We start from the raw sequence: 20104 nt of genomic DNA on the forward strand, positions 1-20104 counted from the left end.
TGACTAAGTGCAAACAGAAAATCCAAGAAAAGACAGCAAAATATTGTAGAAAAAGCACCGTACACCAACGCTGTGTGCAAAAATCCCAGTGGGATGCAAGTCAAACAACAACAACCACAAGACAACTTAGATTAAGGCCATCAGTCTTACTCCGTACTACAACAAACAAACGTGGCCAAACCAGTAAACTTTTCGAAATCACCAAAATAAAGCAATGATACAGCGATCATACAGATCCACAGGAGCAACGGTGACCAATGTGTTTACAGATAAAGTGTGGTGTCAATAGTCCATCCCATCCCCCATGTACGTGTCTGCTCACGTTGGGTTTAGTAGAAACGGGGACGAAGCTCTCACCTGGTTCTAACAGGCTTCCTCCACCGCTTAGGCGTCGTGTAAAACGCGTTGAGGCTTTGTGCGACATGCGAGTTTGTTATTACACTACAGTATGTTCATTCCGCGGCATGGTGAACCAAATCATTCCAACCGCGAATACGAAACCAATGGAGAGATGAGGTGGGGAGGGTGGTGGATCGGCCACTGAACGGCACGGTAAGTTCTCGTCTGCCCCAGCTTGCGAACAGTGAAAGGTTCTTTCCTTCTAGATTTGAAGCTTTCGTGACTGCAAGGATTCATACTCGTAGGTTTTTTCGGTAAAGTCACGTAGGTAAAAATAAATAATAAAATAATAGAAATACAATTATAAATCACGACGTTTCGGAGGCAACACAAGTCTCCGTCATCAGGTGGGACCGTCACAGCTAAATTTACTGTATCAAGTGAGGAAAAATTCCAAGAGACAAACTCTTAAATACAAGTAAAGGGGGAGGGGGGGAGGGGCTTATCTGAATGTGGTAGCCAATCAATGGAACGTATTGGGGGCGGGGGGCGGAGCTAAAAGAGAACAATCGGTGCACCTCGACTTAACCGGTGTTGGCTGACAATCCAAATACACAAAAGCAGCACTGTTAAACGCTGGGGATGTCAACACTGGGTAAAGTAGAATAGTGCCTGTCAAATAAGATGGTACAAATATGTGTAGTTAAATCTTTTTTACACGGTTCTTCCCTTGCCCTTTATCCCCAAATGATGCGGCACCACTTGTGATTTTGCCATGAGTACATGTCAAACCGGTTGTGAAACACTGCAGTAGAACAGCACGTTCTGTGTTGTGTAAACCCAAAGTCAAATATTTAATTACTCTACACTGCTATCTTGACAGTATGTTGACATCTGTTCAAGCCTCGTGTAAATCACGTTGAATCCCTAGCCATCTATATCTACATTAGCTCAAGGTTCGCGTACATAAACAATTGCAATTATTTATATACGCGAGCCTTGAGCTATAATAATTACAACAATAACACAAGCACTGCAGCCCGCTTTATATATATGTGAAGATGTTGTCGGTCAATGAATGAGTGTTTATATGCGAGAAGAAACCGGAGCACCCGGGGAAACCCCACTCGTGCAAGGGGGAAACACTCTATCCCATCCAGACTGAATTCGTGGACCCCACGTGTTCGCTAAGCTGCATTCTCCTGGCGAGCCAGGGTATAGCAGCTCGCCCAGGGGAAGGGAAGTTGCACAACGTGTGTCACAGTGCTGGATAATTATAGGCGTGCACCATCACACGTATGTAAGTTGAATTTCTTTCGCACCGTACGTGCCCAGCAGTGCTAATCGGAGGTGGGAGAGGGGGGAGGACAAACTAAACACAAAATGCACAAATTTCGATTTAAAGCTTTCGTGACTGCAGGGATTCATCTTCTTGGTTCTTTCGGTAAAGTCACGTAAAATGGAAATAATAAAAATAAAACATAATAAAATAATTCTCACGACGTTTCGACCACAACGCAAGTAGCCATTTTACGTGACTTTACCGAAAGAACCAAGAAGACAAAATGCACACTTCACACTTGCCAGGAGGGTTGAAGACTTCTGTGTGGCCACCTCCACCAAATCTCTTCCCTCTCCTCTCCCCGCCCCCTGTGAAAACACACGCTGCTCGTCCCCCTCTCTGCCACCCCCGATATTTGACCAGGTGATTCCTAAATTGAGCAGCAGGAATTCTGGAGCGCTGGACAGGTGATTCCTACTCCTGTCCAGCGCTCCAGAATTCCTGCTGCTCAATTTAGCTGTGCCCTCTTTGTCTGCCTTGGGCAACAGCAGTGTCAAGATCGGTCTCTGTGGAGAAGTTCATGAAGAATGCTGCTGGGGAGTTGGAGGCTGTCGCCCTCCAGGAGCAACGGAGGGGCAGACGAGGGACGCTCACAAACAACGAGCAGAGCGCCGTGCGGATAAAGCGCGGAGACTTTGCACAGTGGGGACCACAGTTGGTGCATCTGCCAGTCATCTCAGGCAGTCAACCCATAGCACCTGGGGCTATTTCGTGACCTGTCAACGGGCCTCAAAGTGCACCTAGCATGGCACAAGCGCCGTGGTGATGTAACCGCCACTTTGTGGTGAACTGCGGTTATTGTATTGCAGTACACCATGAGAGCCTTTAATAAATCCAATGCTGGATCGTGGTGGCGGGGGGTTGTTATTTGACCTGACTTCCCACTTGCCAGGAGGGTTGAAGACAATTACCGTACATGTACAGTACTTCATCGGAAAGCCAAGCTCCGTAATGAAGCATAGCTTGTACAACAGCATCATTAGACCTCCTTTGCCAGTACCAAATCATAATAATAGGGGTTTTCCCCCCTTTTTTTCTGGCAACAAAACTGAAACCTTTTTACAAGGATTCATGTCTGCATTAACCACAATACTTGCAGTCAAATGCAAACACAAAATTCACTGATAATATATGCATTGTCCTTGAAACTGATTGGTCCACACTAAGGGACGTGTTTTTTGTTTGCATTTGACTGCAAGTATTGTGGTTAATGTAGACATGAATCCTTGTAAAAAGGTGTCAGTTTTGTTGCCAGAAAAAAGGGGAAACACCCTATTATGTGTACAACAGCAGTATGCAATGTATCCAATAGAGGGCGGACGCGACACGTCTAAGACGGATGAACGACTTGTGTCAACCTCACTTGATAGTAAATTGTTGCACTCAATTCATTCGTTCTCTGGCAGTCATATACAAAGCCGGGGTCAATTACGGTTGTAATTTTGTGATTCGTAATGAACTGCAATCACAAATGTAAGTGTAAAATTTCGATTTAAAGCTGTCGTGACTGCAGGGATTCATCTTCTTGGTTCTTTCGGTAAAGTCACGTAGAAGGGAAGTAATACAATAATAAAAATAAAACATAATAAAACAATTCTCACGACGTTTCTCAGGTGAGGACGGCTGCTTGCGTTGTGGCCGAAACGTCGTGAGAATTGTTTTATTATGTTTTATTTTTATTCTTTTATTACTTCCCTTCTACGTGACTTTACCGAAAGAACCAAGAAGATAAATGTAAGTGTAATTTCAGCTAACAACGCGGCTGGAATTGTAATGTCAGTTGACCCCAGGTCTGGTTTTGTGCGCCCGCAGTCAGGGATGTGCATCCGATTAGACAAACTCGCCATACAAGTGGTGGAGAATCTGCGACTTCATTTCATACGACCCGTGGCCATATGAGACCACTTCAAAACGACATTAAATCAAGTACAGTCCCCGACTTACGATCATAATTGGTTCCGTTTCTGAGACCCGTTAATTAGTAAAATTTTTCATAAGTCGGAACACGATACATATATGTATTCACGGCAGACACATTAGCCGCACGAATTGGGCACGAGAGGGGATTATTTGCGACCTGGTAAAATTATTTAAACACTGCACCGCTGATGCTGTTAGTCGGTCATGTTTGCTAAAATCTATTATTGATGGTGACCTAAGACAACCACGATTCATTTATTTAGGAAATGCTAATGGTGTTTGCATATGCGCGAGTGCTGTGTGCTGTTAACAAATTGTGTGTGTTCTTTAAAAGTCTCACGCCTGACATGCAGAGATTTAAAAAAATGAGACTCCGGTGACCAAAAGACCAACACCTACATCATAAAGCAGTTAATCTTTAATCAGGTATTGGCGCCACCCTTAGATCTGGAACCAGTTGTTACGTTGCTCTATTGGGAAGCAGAGGTCATGTTTTAAGATCATTAACGAGCAATGGCCATTTCCCTCAATGTAGGCGCATACCAGGGTGCATTTGCGTGTTTTATGAGGCTCCGCTTTTGGGCTTACAACATCGAGCATGCGGTTGAAAACAATGCCTTGTTTTGCAAGGACATACCAATAACCAATTTGTCAATCCAATTTCTGGATGCGAGCCTCCTACGCCGTGATGGCCGTGGGGATTTGTTTGACCATACTTCGCCACTGGTTATAACCCTATTGAAATACCACTTTGAATCGGCAAGAATTTAGTCAGCGATGCAATGTCCATATGGAGGTAGAATGGGGTATATTTATCTTCTGGATAAAGATTATGATTTTGTATATAGACTCAGAACAGATTTTAGACAGAGACGCAGTCTGGCCCGTCTATTGGACAATATTCATGTGTACAGCACTATATTACTGGTGCATGACGATGCATCGACTCATTGATGTTCAAAGCTCACGTGAGTAATATAAATGTTTTTAAATTATTGACTGATATGTTGTTACATTTCCATTGCATAGCGCAAATAAAAACTCGACAGAAAAAGCGAGTCGATTCATTTTGGGTAAGAGTTCAGAAGCGCGTTTTTAAGAGGGGCCCAATAATAAAAACGAGATGGCAACACGAGATAACAATAATCGAATCTTGTTTTCATCTAATCGCGACCATGAATCGTAACAGTTCATCAAATCTACGGGAAGGTGAAAGCGGTCATCCTTCAGCTGTGTCGGTTCGTGGCTCCAGGTTGAGAAGGCAACATAATCCACCTAGGGGGTTTCCAGTCGCAGGTGACAGACAACAGCGTACGTGTGTACTTACTGTAAATTGATCACTGGAACACAAAGTCAACGTTGTGGTTATAATGATGAAGCCACCGGTGCTGGGATCCCAGCAGCCAGCTTTCTCCTGGGAACCTGCAAAGCCACTGTCGAATGAGTCTCTATGTGAATCTGTGAGTGTGCGGTTGTCTGTGTGAGTTTAAGGGTGTCTATTTGAGAGAGCTCTGATGATGATGAAGCCACTGGCAGCGCATTCCAGTTTCTCTGTGGGTTTTGGTTTCCGACCCCTGGTCTAAGTGATGCGAATCGATGAGTGTCTGAGATTTTGTGTCTACGAGCGAGCGAGCTCGATGGAGCCACTCCTTAGCATATTTCAATTTTATCAGCGAATCCACCTGAACGCATTATCACCTCCGATCAGCTCGGTGGTCTACGTACGGTGCTAAAGAAGTTCAACATACACGCCTGAGACCAGAAAATCCGAGGTGGACTTTGTGGAGTCATTACAACCCCCGCTGACCCTCGTGTATGTACAATTTGGTCCTGCATGACGTACATTGAAAAGTTCCGATTTAAAGCTTTCGTGACTGCAGGGATTCATCTTCTTGGTTCTTTCGGTAAAGTCACGTAGAAGGGAAGTAATAAAATAATAAAAATAAAACATAATAAAACAATTCTCACGACGTTTCGGCCACAACGCAAGCAGCCGTCCTCAGGCGAAGAATGCCTGAGGACGGCTGCTTGCGTTGTGGCCGAAACGTCGTGAGAATTGTTTTATTATGTTTTATTTTTATTATTTTATTACTTCCCTTCTACGTGACTTTACCGAAAGAACCAAGAAGGTACATTGAAAAGGTTAACTTGAGCCTGTTCTGGACAAGGTTCATGGGTGTCAATAAACAAATATAGAGCACGTACAGCCATGTTGTTAATCCACTGCTGGATGAGGGCCTCCTTATGTCGTGGGGGGGGGGGGGGGACGTCGAGGTTGTTTGACCATACTTCACCACGCTGGTCAGTGCGGGTTTGCTGAAGGTGGGGGGCACATAGACGTGGGAACATAGAAGCACAGTGCAACGCAATGTTTTCAATATGTAACGAATTACAATTTTATATTCTTTGGGTCTTTCGGTAAAGCCACGTAGATAGAACAAATAATACAAATAATATCACGACATTTCGATCGCAACACAAGCAATCGTCATCAGGTGAAAATATAGCGGGTGAGCTGTTGGGGCAGGAAAAAATATATGGAGGGAGCGCTGCAAAGGCAGAGAGTTATAAAGGTTTGAGATGGGATTAGCCCAAGGGTCATTGGGCGGGGCTAGAGATGAAATTTGCATGTCAATGTAAGATCGGATAAATCTTTACATACGAAGCTGTGGGGGTGGCCATTGTATTGTGAGAGATTTGCATGTCAATGTAAGAAATTTGCTTGTAAATGTAAGCTCGGAGAGAGCTCGGAAAGAGCCATCACCACATGGAGGTGGAAATAGATGGCAAGCCGCCATTTACTCTATAAGTCAATATTATTTAAATGATATAAAACACGATTATGGGAATACAGTATTAATGGATCGCTCGTTGTCAAGCCACTGTTGGATGAAGCCTTCTCCACGCCGAGGCAGTTATGGGGGATTTGACCATACTTCACCACGGGAGTCCGTGCGGGTTGTTGGTGGGGGCCCCAGGACCAGTTCAGATATCACTCACTATTCGATGTTATAGCCGTGGTCGAGAATTTAACGCAGGTTGGCTGGGTTCATAGGTCAGTGCGCTAGCCACTGCGCCACCGCTCCCCTCCTATACGCCACTGTATTAAGGAAAGCCAAGGTTGACACACACACATATGAACCTTATGGCTCTCGCATAATGTCCGTGATGCAGTCAATTTTAGCCTGTTGACGGTCGGCGATGCGGCTATCGACTCATCTCGATGAGCTGTACACGATGCACCACTACAATGCGTACGAACGTTGAGGGTTTCAGCGCAATCGTCCTCGCTGCGTTTCGACATCGCGGAGTGGCACCGATTTCGGATCGATTGGTATCCCAGTCGCGGAGTTAAGTAACACCCCTGGAAAAAAATTGTGTCCTAGAAATAATCCATTTAATTGCCTCGGCTATTCTGTATTCTTTGGTACCCCGGTGTACCGCCATAATGATTATATGACTTTACATAACAGGGGAGATGCACAGGACACCTCCTCATTGTGTAATCTATCACGACATCTATTCCCAAAGTCAACCATTCGCGATGATGCAAATCACGGCGCAGTCGTTTTGCTTGGTGTGTGCATGTTATTTGCGGAGAGAGAACAAAAACCGAGTGAAGCATTTGTCCCTCGGTATTTGCAAATGATATGCTTCGTAAGCTATATGCAATTATATATAAACACACACAGTGCTGAGATTGTATCATTAAAAGCCTTGACATGCCTGTATGCTCGCGTGCATGCAAATGCGTTTCACACACACAAATACACCTTCGACGCGAGTACTGTAACCCACAAAAAAATTTCATCATCCTGATAATACTCACAAAGTCTGACATCGCTGCGAATAAACGCACATGTTAATAGCGGCCCTGTTGTCGAACCACTGCTGGATGAAGGCCTGCCCACGGCATGCGAATCGCGGGGGTTTATTTGACTACATCACGTAGAAATAAAATAGAATAAATAATAGAATACACGACGTTTCGATTGCACCACAAGCAACCGTCATCAGGTGTGAAAGAATGCAAGTTCGGAGAGAGACACACATACAGAGAGAGAGACAAACACAGACACGGAAAGAGACACATACACAGAGAGACACAGAGACACACATGTGTGTCTCTGTGTCTCTCTCTCTGTGTTTGTCTTTCTCTGTGTTTGTCCTTCTCTCTCTGTGTCTCTCTCTGTGTCTCTTTCCGTGTCTGTGTTTGTCTCTCTGTATGTGTGTCTCTCTCCGAGCTTGCATTCTTTCACACCTGATGACGGTTGCGTGTGTTGCAATCGAAACGTCGTCTATTCTATTATTTATTTTACGTCTACGTGACTTTACCGAAAGAACCAAAGAGTAATTCCTGCAGTCACGAAAGCTTCAAATCAAGTTTGACTACATCACTTTAGCGGACCATCTTCTTGGTTCTTTCGGTAAAGTCACGTAGAAGGGAAATAATAAAATAATAAAAATAAAACATAATAAAATCATTCTCACGACGCTGTCTTCCCGACAGACCTGTTCTTCACCTGATGACGGCTGCTTGCGTTGTGGCCGAAACGTCGTGAGAATTATTTTATCATGTTTTATTTTTATTATTTTATTATTTCCCTTCTACATGACTTTACCGAAAGAACCAAGAAGATGAATCCCTGCAGTCACGAAAGTTTTAAATCGAAATTTAGCGGACCAGTCGTAATGTGCGTCGGTCAGCATGATTGGGTTTCCCCATCTGCACGCAACGTGCGTGTCCACGTGTTTACAGCAGCATTCGCTGCGCGTCTGCCGCTCTATATGTGAGCGCATACGTGCACGTTAATGACACTTGTTCCCACACCCTATGTGTATGCAGTGGTGGTACAAAGGCCACTTGGGGTCACGAAAGCAGAACTTACCTTGGGATGCTGCGTCACCCGTCACAGATTGTATTCTGGACACCCGACGTTTTCCTTCATGATATGAGAGTTATAATAATAGGGTTTTCCCCCTTTTTTCTGGCAACAAAACTGAAACCTTTGTACGAGGATTCATGTTTGCATTAACCACAATACCTGCAGTCAAATGCAAACAAAAAACACACTGATAATATATGCATTGTCCTTGAAACTGATTGGTCCACACCAAGGGACGGCTTTCTTTTGAGCCTCGACCCAATTGGTGCTCGACCAGAGGACGCCAAAAGGCGTACAGATCAAAGACAATGCACTATCAAAGTAATGAGGGCTCGGGGTGAGCATCTACATCATTGGGGGAAACCCCTATTATTATATTTTGGTACTGGCAAAGGAGGTCCAATAATGGAGATACGAGAGTTGTTTGAACGAATTAAAGGCAACGCACTCTATTAGCAAATAGCATAACACGTATGTGTTATAGCGTCGTTTGAATAATGATACATGAAAACAACTAGATTAATTTGGTTGTTTTCATTTTTATTATTTTTTTACCTACGTGACTTTACCAAAAAAACCAAAGAGTATGGATCCTTGCAGTCACGAAAACTTCAAATCTAGAAATACTGAGACATATACAGGACGTGTACTTATTTTTAGAATCAAGAGTTAAGGGCTGATATTTGGTGGTGCACCCTTGTTTAGGTATCAATCCCATCACCCCCTTGAATTATTTGAGACCCAAAGTGTTTGGCTTCGCCCGCGTATGTCGAAGTGCTACCGATTGCCCGTGTCCGTGTGTGGGGAGCGGTAATGTAGCGGTTACCAACCCACTGACGATCATCTGAACCGGTCCTGAGCTTCCTCCCCGAGGTCGACTCAGCCTCAAATAAGTATCCGGTGTGGTGTGGCGTAAAACATCGCCATACAGGGGAGACAAGGGCGGTCGGGCACGGTGTTTGGCCACCCACCCACCTCGTATGCCCTGCCGACCTTCATAAGCACTTGCCCCAACATTCTGTTTTCAGGCTATTCGTGGTGGGTGGTGGGAGGAGGAGTGAATCTTTGCCATTTTTCAGGCTATACGTGGTGGGTGGTGGGAGGAGGAGTGAATCTTTGCCATTCGTGGTCACATACTCTTAGGTTTTTTCGGTAAAGTCACGTAGGTAAAAAAATAGTAATAAAATGTATCACTTGATACAGTAAATTTAGCTGTGACGGTCCCACCTGATGACGGAGACTTGTGTTGCCACCGAAACGTCGTGATTTATAAATGTATTTCTATTATTTATATATTTATTATTTTTCATTATGATTTATTTTTTACCTACGTGACTTTACCGAAAAAAACAAAAAATCCTTGCAGTCACGAAAGCTTCAAATCTAGAATTCGTGGCCGCACCAATTGAAAGAACGTGCCACCACTGCATCACAAAGGGCATCTCTACTCCGCCCAGCAATGGGCGGTGCCTTCTCCCGCATCAATGGGGGGGGTGGGGGCGTGTTGAGAGATCTGATCATGACAACCAGACTCGCTTTGCTCGCTACATCCACCAGGGCAGCAAGCCGTGGCACACGCGCTAAAGCCAGCCAGCCAGCCACACCAGTGTAGCCCGGGCTCACGCGGCTACCTGAATGTGTTGTGGCTGGCGCGTTGGGAGGATCGAGGCTGTTTGAGCAGGGGGTGGGTGGATGGGAACGGGGTCATTCTTGCGCGCAGTCGGCGGTGTCGCAGCCTCTTCAAAGCGAAAAAGAATCCAACGTTTAAACCTCTGGCCGCAACTCGGAACAGGTGTAGTAGGGTAGATGAGGCTCACCTGTGAAGCCCCCCCCACCCCCTCGTCTGTGTTCTACCCGGCGAGATTCTCGTGTGCTGCAGCCAGGTGTCGTGACGATGGTGGCAATGGCGTGATTCAACAACGTAAGCTGCGGATGAATTGATCGCAGGGATTGATCGATCAGTGAATGAATGGTTGCTGATCTGCGAAGAGGCATCGGGTGCTGGTGCGATCGGTCTTATGAAGTCGGCACTGATATTCAGTAGTTTATCAATTAGGTAGCAATCGACACGCAAGTAATAAGATTGCGAACAACCGAAAACAATACTGTCAACGTAATTGTATTTTTTTCTGCTTATGTATTAATGATAGGCTATAGACTCATGCAGCCTCGAGACACGAGTCTGTCAGCAGTTGGAGTTGTATCAGATTGAGAATTCCAGCTGTATCCAGAGGTGTAGGAGGATATCCGCAGACTCCATAATCATCATCATCAGCAGCAGCAGCAATATCAACATCGCCCCGAAGAGCAGAATCGGAAGCGTTATTCAACAGCATAACCTGCAGCAGCGAAATCATCATCATCATCAGCAACAACAGCGGCTTCACCACACTGGTCTCTCAAGGCTCGAGCGATGAACATTGAGCATCACCAGGAGCTGACTCTGCTCTACCCGGCCATGAGGGTGAAGGGGGCCTTCTCGCCCTTCCGCCGCAAGAAGGTGCTGCACCGACACGTGAGGACCATCTTCGACAGCACCGGCAGCGACCCGAGGTTGCGGGAGGAGAAGGGAGAAGGCCACGAGTTCCGACCCTACACCAATCCGCAGTTCTGCGACCTCTGCGGCGAGTTCATCTGGGGGGTCTACAAGCAGTCGCTACGCTGCCGGAGTGAGTAGTGGTTGAGTGTCCGTGTGTGTGTGTCCGTGTGTGTGTGTCCGTGTGTGTGTGTCCGTGTGTGTGTGTCCGTGTGTGTGTGTCGTGTGAGAGAGAGAACGTGTGAGAAAGTGTGTGCGTTGGTAATTGTGTGAGCGAGAGTGTGAGTGAATGAGAGGATGTGTGAATGTGTGCATGTGATTGAGTATAAATGAGAGAGTGAGTGAATGAGATGGTGTGTGTGTGAATGTGTACATGTGATTGAGTATAAATGAGAGAGTGAGTGAGTGAATGAGAGGGTGTGTGAGTGAGTGTTGTATGACAAAGAGTGTGAGTGATCGAATGTGTGTGTAACTGTGTAAGTGAATATATGTTTGAATGAACGCATCTGTTGGTGTGTGAATGAGTAGACGTGTGAGTGAATTAATGTGAGTGTACGTGTGGAACTCCGTATCAGCCAGTTTGTGCGAGTCAATGTGAGGCTGCGTGAGTTGTGTGTGAGTGAATTAATATTTGCTTTCTAACAGCACTTACCCTAACCGTCTGTTAATAATATACGGGGGATCTTTATCGTCGTGTGTCTAGTTTATGTGTTACACATTTGTACTTGCATATGCAGTGCAGCATGTTGTGTTGTATGGGTGTACCTGTGAATGCGTCACAAAGTGCATATGTAAATGAGTGTTGGCTTAATATTTACAATGAATAATACAGGTGTGTGGAATTAATCTCTTGCTTCATCGCTGTGATTATACAGATCAGTGACGTGCGGTCAGGTCAATGGCTGGGGAGGCACTGGCTCGTGTCAGAGCCAGATTCACACACTGAGGGGGGCGTGTCCTCACGGAGGGGGCGTGGCATCACTGAGGGGGCGTGTCCTTGCTGATGGGGGCGTGTTAGACACGTCCCCCTCAGTGAGGCAGATGTGATAGCTGCCTCCCCTGGTGCTTTTTCATGACGAGACCAGCGAGCCTAAATATCTTTGTACACATACGTGAAATAAGTTACCTGGAGTATGGAAGGCGAGGACATGAAATGAAGGGGTCTACAAACATTACATTGTTGACATACTGAGATAGTAACAGGCACGCGCGTATTGCCCGCGCTCCATCCAGTTACTGAGGGGTTGCGCAATCAGAGGGGAGGCTGAGCTCGTCGCTGCCTCACCTCTAGTCTCTTCCTGTATTTGCAGCGGAGCTCCGCAAATTTGGCGATTTTTACTATAAAAATGATTGGAATCGTACAGAAATAATCTTTTTCTAGCACAGATCAGTGGAAAAATCTTAATATTTATTTGATTTGATTTTTTTTTACTTTTCGTAACAGATATTTTCATTGAAGTATTACAGGTGAGGCTCTGCCTCCCCTGCCTCCCCTGCCTCCCCTGACCGCACGTCCCTGATGCAGTGTCCAATTAAAATCACATTTGGACCTGTGCTTTTTGCACCATTTAACTCCATACATTATTGCAAACGGCGCTTGTGTTTTTATCAATAACACCATCAACCAATAGGCACATGGCTGATACGGTACAATACAAACCTGCCGTATATTACGGGGAAACTCGTTTTATCCAATGTGATAGGAAGCTGATGGGGGGAGGGGGGCTGCATCCTACTTTATGTGCTTATCATAAACACAGATAATGTTACATTTACCACCACATCCTAAACACAGATAATAGGTTACATTTACCACCACCTTCGGCTCACTCCTGTCCGTGGCGTAGATTGGTTGGCGTGGGACCAGGTGCAAGGAGAGTAGTGGAGCCCTCCTCTATTAAATTATCCAACCCCCCCTTCTGTATAACTCAGCACCTGGGTCTTCCTAGCCCGTGGGCCTCAGTGCAGTTGCACCGCCTGCACACTCGATAGCTGATTGCACATGCTCCTGTTTTCCGTGCGATGGCTTGGTTCATACGAAGCGTGCGACGCAGAGGTGACGGGAAGAAGGTACGTGGATCACTCGGGCTCTGCGGATGAATAGGGACGCTCGTATAAGAGGGCATCGGAAATGAGGAGTATCAACCTCGTTGCAATTGCACACCACACAGCGCTTGGCCCTTCACTTGCGAGGCGTGTTTTGCAATCCCCGTGGGCGCTTGGGCGATTCCAACACTGCCGTGTACCCTTTAATTTAAGGCTGTCAGTTACAGATGGCATTTCTGAAAATGAAAAGGCCAAGAAGTGTTAATGCTGAGCTGCAAGAAGTCAGTGGGTAGATATGTCACAGTGAAGTCAATACACCCAGACAAGTATTTTTCATAACTTTGTTTTGTCGGCCCTACCAATGAATCGCTTTGAAGCACACTCATTCGTTCTTTAAGCCACGTGGAAGGCAGTCTGTATGATTCTGAAGAGGGCGATCCCTCACTTATAATAATAATATTACCCTTTGCCCAGAAAATACTTACAGAGTCCTTAGGACTATGCATGAGAATCCTGCATTGAAATGTATGGCCAATTCGGGTGGTGGCGGGTTTTAATGACACATTTATATATTTACGCGATCTAACCGAAAAACACCTCTATTATGGATGATATTGGTCGCGAAAGCCTACGTGTTAAACTCCATGAATGACACAAGGGAATAAACCAAAGTACCTGGAGAGAAGATAGATTCAAGAATCCATTGTTCTACTGGCCACCTTGAAAACCAAACCTATTACACCTGGTATGGTCAGGCGCGCTCTCCCCAATATAGCTGGCTCCTCCTCACACGTCAGTCGCTCTCTCTCTCTCATCGAGAGGGAGCGAATACTGTGCACGTGAGAATTTGAAATTATTACTGTATGATTAATAACCGGCCTGAAAGCCGCTTAGCTTCCGAAATATGATGAGATTGGGTATGCTCGGGTGATTGGATCATTGGACAAATGTAGTGTGCACATGTAGCCCATCGTAATCATGAACCGTTCTCTATCCACTGCTGAATGGAAGCAAGGCTTCCTACACTGGAGAGGCTTTGTGCTGGTGAATGGGTGGCATGGTACCCAAAGGTCCTTATTTTTCACCTTGAATGCAGAGTTGTACATGTCCAGTGGCTCAGTTCCGACAGTCACCTGGTATTTGTGTTTGGTGCATTACAGCTATTACCATATTCTTAGGTTTTTTCGGTAAAGTCACGTAGGTAAAACATTAACATTAATAAAAGTAAAATAAAATAAAAATCACGACGTTTCGGAGGCAACACAAGCTTCCGTTTGGACTGCTTTCTGTAGTTACTGGCCTTTGTCAAGTTGGATGAAGGCCTCCGCATGCCATATCAGTTATGGGGACTGTTTGAATATACTTCATCATACTGCTGGTGAGCGTAGATTGGTGATGGGAAAGGTGCAAGATCGATGCAGATATCACTCACGACTATTCCGAGTCATGGCTGGGAATCAAACCCAGGTTTCCGGGTTCATAGGCGAGTGCATTGACCATCACTCTCCCCTGCCTTCTGTATACCCATGTATATGTACACCCCTTTTGTTGATCCACTGCTGGATGAGGGCCTCCCCATTCCCTCTGGGTTAGGCAGTGGATATTAAATACCCTGATTCATTGTTCGCAGCTATAGGCCATTTTTTTAGCAGTGTAATGAAGTCTCAATGCAATTTTCCAGTGAGACGCCCCCCTTCTTGTATAATGTACCATCATGGATTGAAATCAATACAGAAAATCATTAATAATCTATTAAGCCATTGAATGATTTAGTTTTATATTATGATTCATTTTTCAAGAGTACAGACCACAGCTGAATTCGCAAAAGCCCTCCCATCAACAGCAATTATACCCAGGCCCATCAAAGTCATTAGCTAATGCATTTATCCATATTTTGTTTGTGTGTGTTTGAAAAAATATTTTTTTAAATTTGCAGTCCCTTGTCAATCCGCTGCTGGATGAAGGCTTCTCCTGCCATTTTGGATATTGGGGTTGTTTGAATATACCTCACCCCGATGGCCAGTGCAGGGTTGGTGAAGGCTGGGGGCCCAAGACCGGTTCAGATATCCCTTGCACCTGATGTTAGCCACGGCTGGGAATTTAGCTTGGGTTACAAGGTATATACCACAGTGTGCTAATCTATGTGCCACTACTGCACCACCACCTCCTCGTGTATATGGCATATGATAATATTGTGTTAAAACAATTTTGTAATTTTTTTTATTTTACCAGGTAAGGCCCACTAAGCTATATTTTTATTTTTCAGAAGCGAGACCTGGCCATAAATGATAGCTCAATGAAGTGGCTTATCATGTGGAAATTTATAGCAGCCAAATATTATATACATGTTCATTTTGAATGTGGAGGGAAAAACCAGAGGATCCGGAGAAAAAAATCCACGCCACCACAGGGAGAACATGCAGACTCCTAATATTCAGGCGTCAGGGTTGGGATCGAATCAACGACCTCCTATATACCAGGCGTGGCAAATAACATCCCATTATGTTCTTGGTTCTTTCGGTAAAGTCACGTAGAATGGAAATAATAAAATAATAAAAATAAAACATAATAAAATAATTCTCACGACGTTTCGGCCACAACGCAAGCAGCCGTCCTCAGGTGGAGAGCAGGTCTGTCGGGGAGACAGCGTCAGACGTTGTCTCCCCGACTTTACCGAAAGAACCAAGAAGATGAATCCCTGCAGTCACGAAAGCTTTAAATCGAAATTTTACATCCCATTAGGGTACTAAGAAGGTATGTGTAGGACTGTCCTACCCCCTATTTTTTCCCTGGGTACCTCGAACATGGCCCAAATAAACACAGCATGATCATAGGTTCATCATACGGGTCCTCCCTTCCGACAACGCTCTCCATCTCCCTAAACAATTATAGGTCATCCTTCCTGTTTAACAATACGCTTTCTGCAAATCCAACACTTGGATCCACACATCCAGTGGAACAGACAGTGATGCATATAACATTCCATGCAACGGTTATACTCTGCATTCAAATTGAATGTATTATAAAAGGGTCAACCATTTATTTTCATAATTGTGTGTCATTATTCCTGCGGTGTTGACTGACGTAAACTCAATTATTGATACACGGTATTAATTTCCATGGCCTGTAGAGAAAGCCAGGCTGTACACGTAAATATATTGAACCAGGTATCATCATCATCATGTGGATGTTCGCTGTATCTGTTAAATACGTGCAGTGCAGTATGGTACAGTATTAGCATTCATTCGTAGACACAAAGGATAGCGACATTTACACGCCAGACATGCTTCTGTAATCAGTGCCAGTTCTATTGGTCAGTACAGGGCTTAGGAGACTAATGGATTAATTCAGGGCTTGGTAAACGATAGAATGCATGCGTGTACATTTTTCGTGACAGTCTGAGTTCGAAGGCACATCCTTCGTGACCCACGAGTGTGTACCCATTCTCCACCCGATGCAGCGTGTATTTGTAGGCATGTTTATTTCAATGCAGAGAACACCCATTGGAGACTGGTCTCTCTGTATGGTTAAATAATTTAATGACGTGTCAGTTTTCATCTTCCCCCGAACGGAGAGAGGCTGCGGCTCCAGTCTTTGAGTTGTTTTATTTCGACTTAGAGTTCACTGGGGGAAAACCCAATGTACCAAAGACATTTTTCCCCCACTGAAATGAAACTTTCGCTCAATTCATTCGTTTGTTCATTTTCCTTAAGGCAAAAAACCCCTCAGCTTTGGAAGTTAATGTTTTACCTCCGAAACATTAACTTCCTCATCTTCAGACCCCAGGTTACTGTTTGCCAATACCGTACAGTCCAGAAATACAACGTGATTGTCATATTCAACATACTTTCTCAGTCACAGACAAATTGGTATGGCAATGAAAACACTCATTAAGCATTTGGTCAAATATCAATATGCAGGATACTACTGAAGCGTATTTCAACTCCATGACATTGATTATTATTAATAATACAGGATATTTTACAACGTACAGTCTAGTGTGCAAATGCAATTATTTGATGTATCAGCAAGTCACTGACATTGGCCTTGTACTGCGCGATCGTCTGTATAATGTGGTGGATTTAACATGAGTTTACATTCATGCAAAGCAAGGTCATTGATGATAAACCACCTTGAAAATTGTAATTAATGTTGTAGCTGAGAGACGGGTGGAGTGGTGGTGCAATGGTTAGTGGACTACCATATGAACCCGCGGACCCAACCACGACTAACATCAGTGACGAGGGAGATCTGAAATCATCATGGGCCCCCACTTTACCAAATCGTAGTGACCAGTACCAGGAAGTATGGTCAAACAACCCCAGCGTGTGGAGGCCGTCATTCAACAGTGGATTTGGATGGTTGTAAATTACAATTACTGTATACACTTTAGATAAACAGCCTTTTAAAAAGGCTTGCCAATTGCTTGCATTTTCCTGTCTCAGCATTATTTTAGCGGTCATACCATGTGTGTTATTTTACAATTACGAAATGCTGACACGGTAAATATAAATTCCATTATGGGATATATATACTGCTTAAAGCAAGGGACATACATCTCTGAAGCAGCAAAGTGACATTGGGAGATTACCTTCCTTTGTGTTTTACTCTGAGCAGTAAATAGAAGATGGGAAAATGTATGAAGATTGCAGTCATTCAATATCAAAGCAATGAATCCATAAAAAAAACACAGTAAGTCATTTCACCCATGTCCTATAAATTCATACAGGAATCGGTCGACACAAGCCTTAAATCTGAATAAGAACCTGCGGTGCAGGTTTGTAAATTGTCAATTAAATAATGCACTTTTTTCATTTTATGTAGAATGTAAAATCTATACCAGTGTAAGAACATTGGTGTGGAGTGGTTAGCACACTGCGCTATGGACCAGACACTTAACGCGAGTTGGATTTCATTGGTGATGAGAGATATCACAACCAGTTCTGCCATTCTGCCAAACCCCTTGACCAACCCGCACTGACCAGTATGGTGAAATATGGTAGGATATCATCCCACCATTGAATTGAGAATGGCTGGAATTCATTATAATTTCAATCTATAATCCAGACACTTCATATTTTTAGATTATTGTTCACATTAAAATCTAATTATTTATGAATAAGCACTGCATGGGGTTACAACACTGGACCAGATTGTGCAGCTTAATTAGATCGTGCGTTCTTAAGCCATTGATGAACAAGACAAGGCCTTGGCCGTTTTGCTTGTTTGACACCACTGCCTTCTGTCTTGCTTACAAGTTAATGTTGAACAGATTTGGAGGCAAGACGGCTGCGTCTCTCGCGAGCCAGCATGCACTGTACAGAGACACACACGTGGCCAAATGTCAATTTCAGTATGACAGCTGAACTTTCCGGAAAGTCGACAATGGTTATTGTATAACGCGACTCTTCCCGACCATATGAATGTGGAATGTCCATCATGGACTCGGAGTCTCCAGTGGACATGTATGCTAACCTAATGCTTGTTTGACCAGGAAGACAATGCTTTACGTTGGCTCGACTCCAAATCATGTTTCTGGTTGTTACCGGCTGTACTGCATGTTGATGTACATGATACCTGACGTTGTTTCTCCGTGCTGGGAGCTTTCAGCTGACGAAGAAGCTCTCGGCACCTGGAGTAAAACGTCGGACATCGTGCCAAACATCATGCGGTACAACCCGCATACACGTGACAGAGTTATACAGCACAACTGCGAAAACCTACGTACATAGTAGCATAATGTTACTGTGTTGATTTATAGAAAAAATATTTGTCGTTCCGCTTATAGCTGACAAGCCAGAAGTATGGCAGAACAAGGATAACTCGAAACGCAATAGTATGGTAGTACACAGATGAGAAATCACCAAAAATGTAGATTTTTCAAAAAGCAAAACAAAAAATGCCGGTGTGACCTGACCTGCAGAGCACAAAAAAAAAAGTTTGACGAAGTGAGAGGTTGTTTGTGATTTGATGGAATACCTAAAACATGAAAATACCTTTCAAATCATTAAATGACCATTCATTCATCATCACAATCATATATACTATTAACGACTCTGATCCGTGATTCCACTCTTAAACTCAAGAAACAAAAGTAGGGCAAGAACATTGCCCCATTTGCGTACACAACAGTGGTGGCGATACTGCGTCTCAAGCTGCCACTTCTGCTGCTGCCACCACGAAAGTAAAGCCGTGCAGTTTCATCGGATGTTTTACTCGTGTGAGTATAAACAGAGAGGTGGCTTCATTCTACCCCATTCAGATAAAATTACAGTCGGTCATTTTTTGCACAAAGGTAATTTTCGTACGAACAAAACGCAGGTTGACCCATTTAAACATAACCCACGAATTTAAACTAAAACTTATAAACTATTTTTTTTATTTTACCGGGTAAAGCCCACTGAGCTATATAGCTATTTTTCAAAAACGACCCAGCCATAAATCATAGCTCCATGAAGTAGCGTATCACGTGGAAATTTAGAGCAGCAAACGACTCTAAACGCATGTTGATTCTAAATGTGGAGGGAAAACCCAGAGGACCTGCAGAAAAAAATCCACACTACCACGGGGAGAGACATGCAAACTTCAAATATACAGCAGACGTCAGGGTCAGGATCGAACTCACGACCTCCGGTATACCAGGCAAGGTCGTTAACATCTCGCTACCGCGGCGCAGAGGGCTAAAATATCCAAAATTGGATGTTTAAAATAGCCGGATGCTGTTCAACCATAGTGCAAAACGATCTCTCACAGATAGGCAACACGCGATAGCTGAGAACATGTATAGACAACGAGCCCATAAAAGACAAGCGTAGTTGAGATAATCCTTTTTGTACAAATGCCTGAACTACGTTTCGGAGCCCGCATTCAAAGATACCTAGATATGCGCACAGTTCGTCTCAAACCCAAGATGTTTTGCACTGCAAGATAGTAAAGCCGCAGCACATAGCTGAGAATAAGCAGATGCATTGCGTAAAGTTCCCCACGTGAAACTGAAGCCAGTGCAAACCTGCCGTGGCTCAGAACCGAAACGTA

General features: G+C 44.3%; 1 protein-coding gene across 1 annotated transcript in view; it reads left to right on the top strand.

Moving 5' to 3' along the window:
- Window positions 1-10074: 10074 nt before the first annotated feature.
- The window catches only part of LOC144934763 (ras association domain-containing protein 3-like), a 90916-nt gene continuing 80886 nt past the window's right edge, over window positions 10075-20104 (top strand). The window contains exon 1 of the mRNA XM_078860885.1: window positions 10075-11156. Coding sequence (XP_078717011.1) covers window positions 10901-11156 — 256 coding nt within the window. The 5' untranslated portion in view covers window positions 10075-10900. The remainder of the gene's footprint in view (window positions 11157-20104) is intronic.

The sequence above is a fragment of the Lampetra fluviatilis genome, chromosome 11 (genome assembly GCF_964198595.1).
Source record: "Lampetra fluviatilis chromosome 11, kcLamFluv1.1, whole genome shotgun sequence".
Classification (NCBI taxonomy): Eukaryota; Metazoa; Chordata; class Hyperoartia; order Petromyzontiformes; family Petromyzontidae; genus Lampetra; species Lampetra fluviatilis.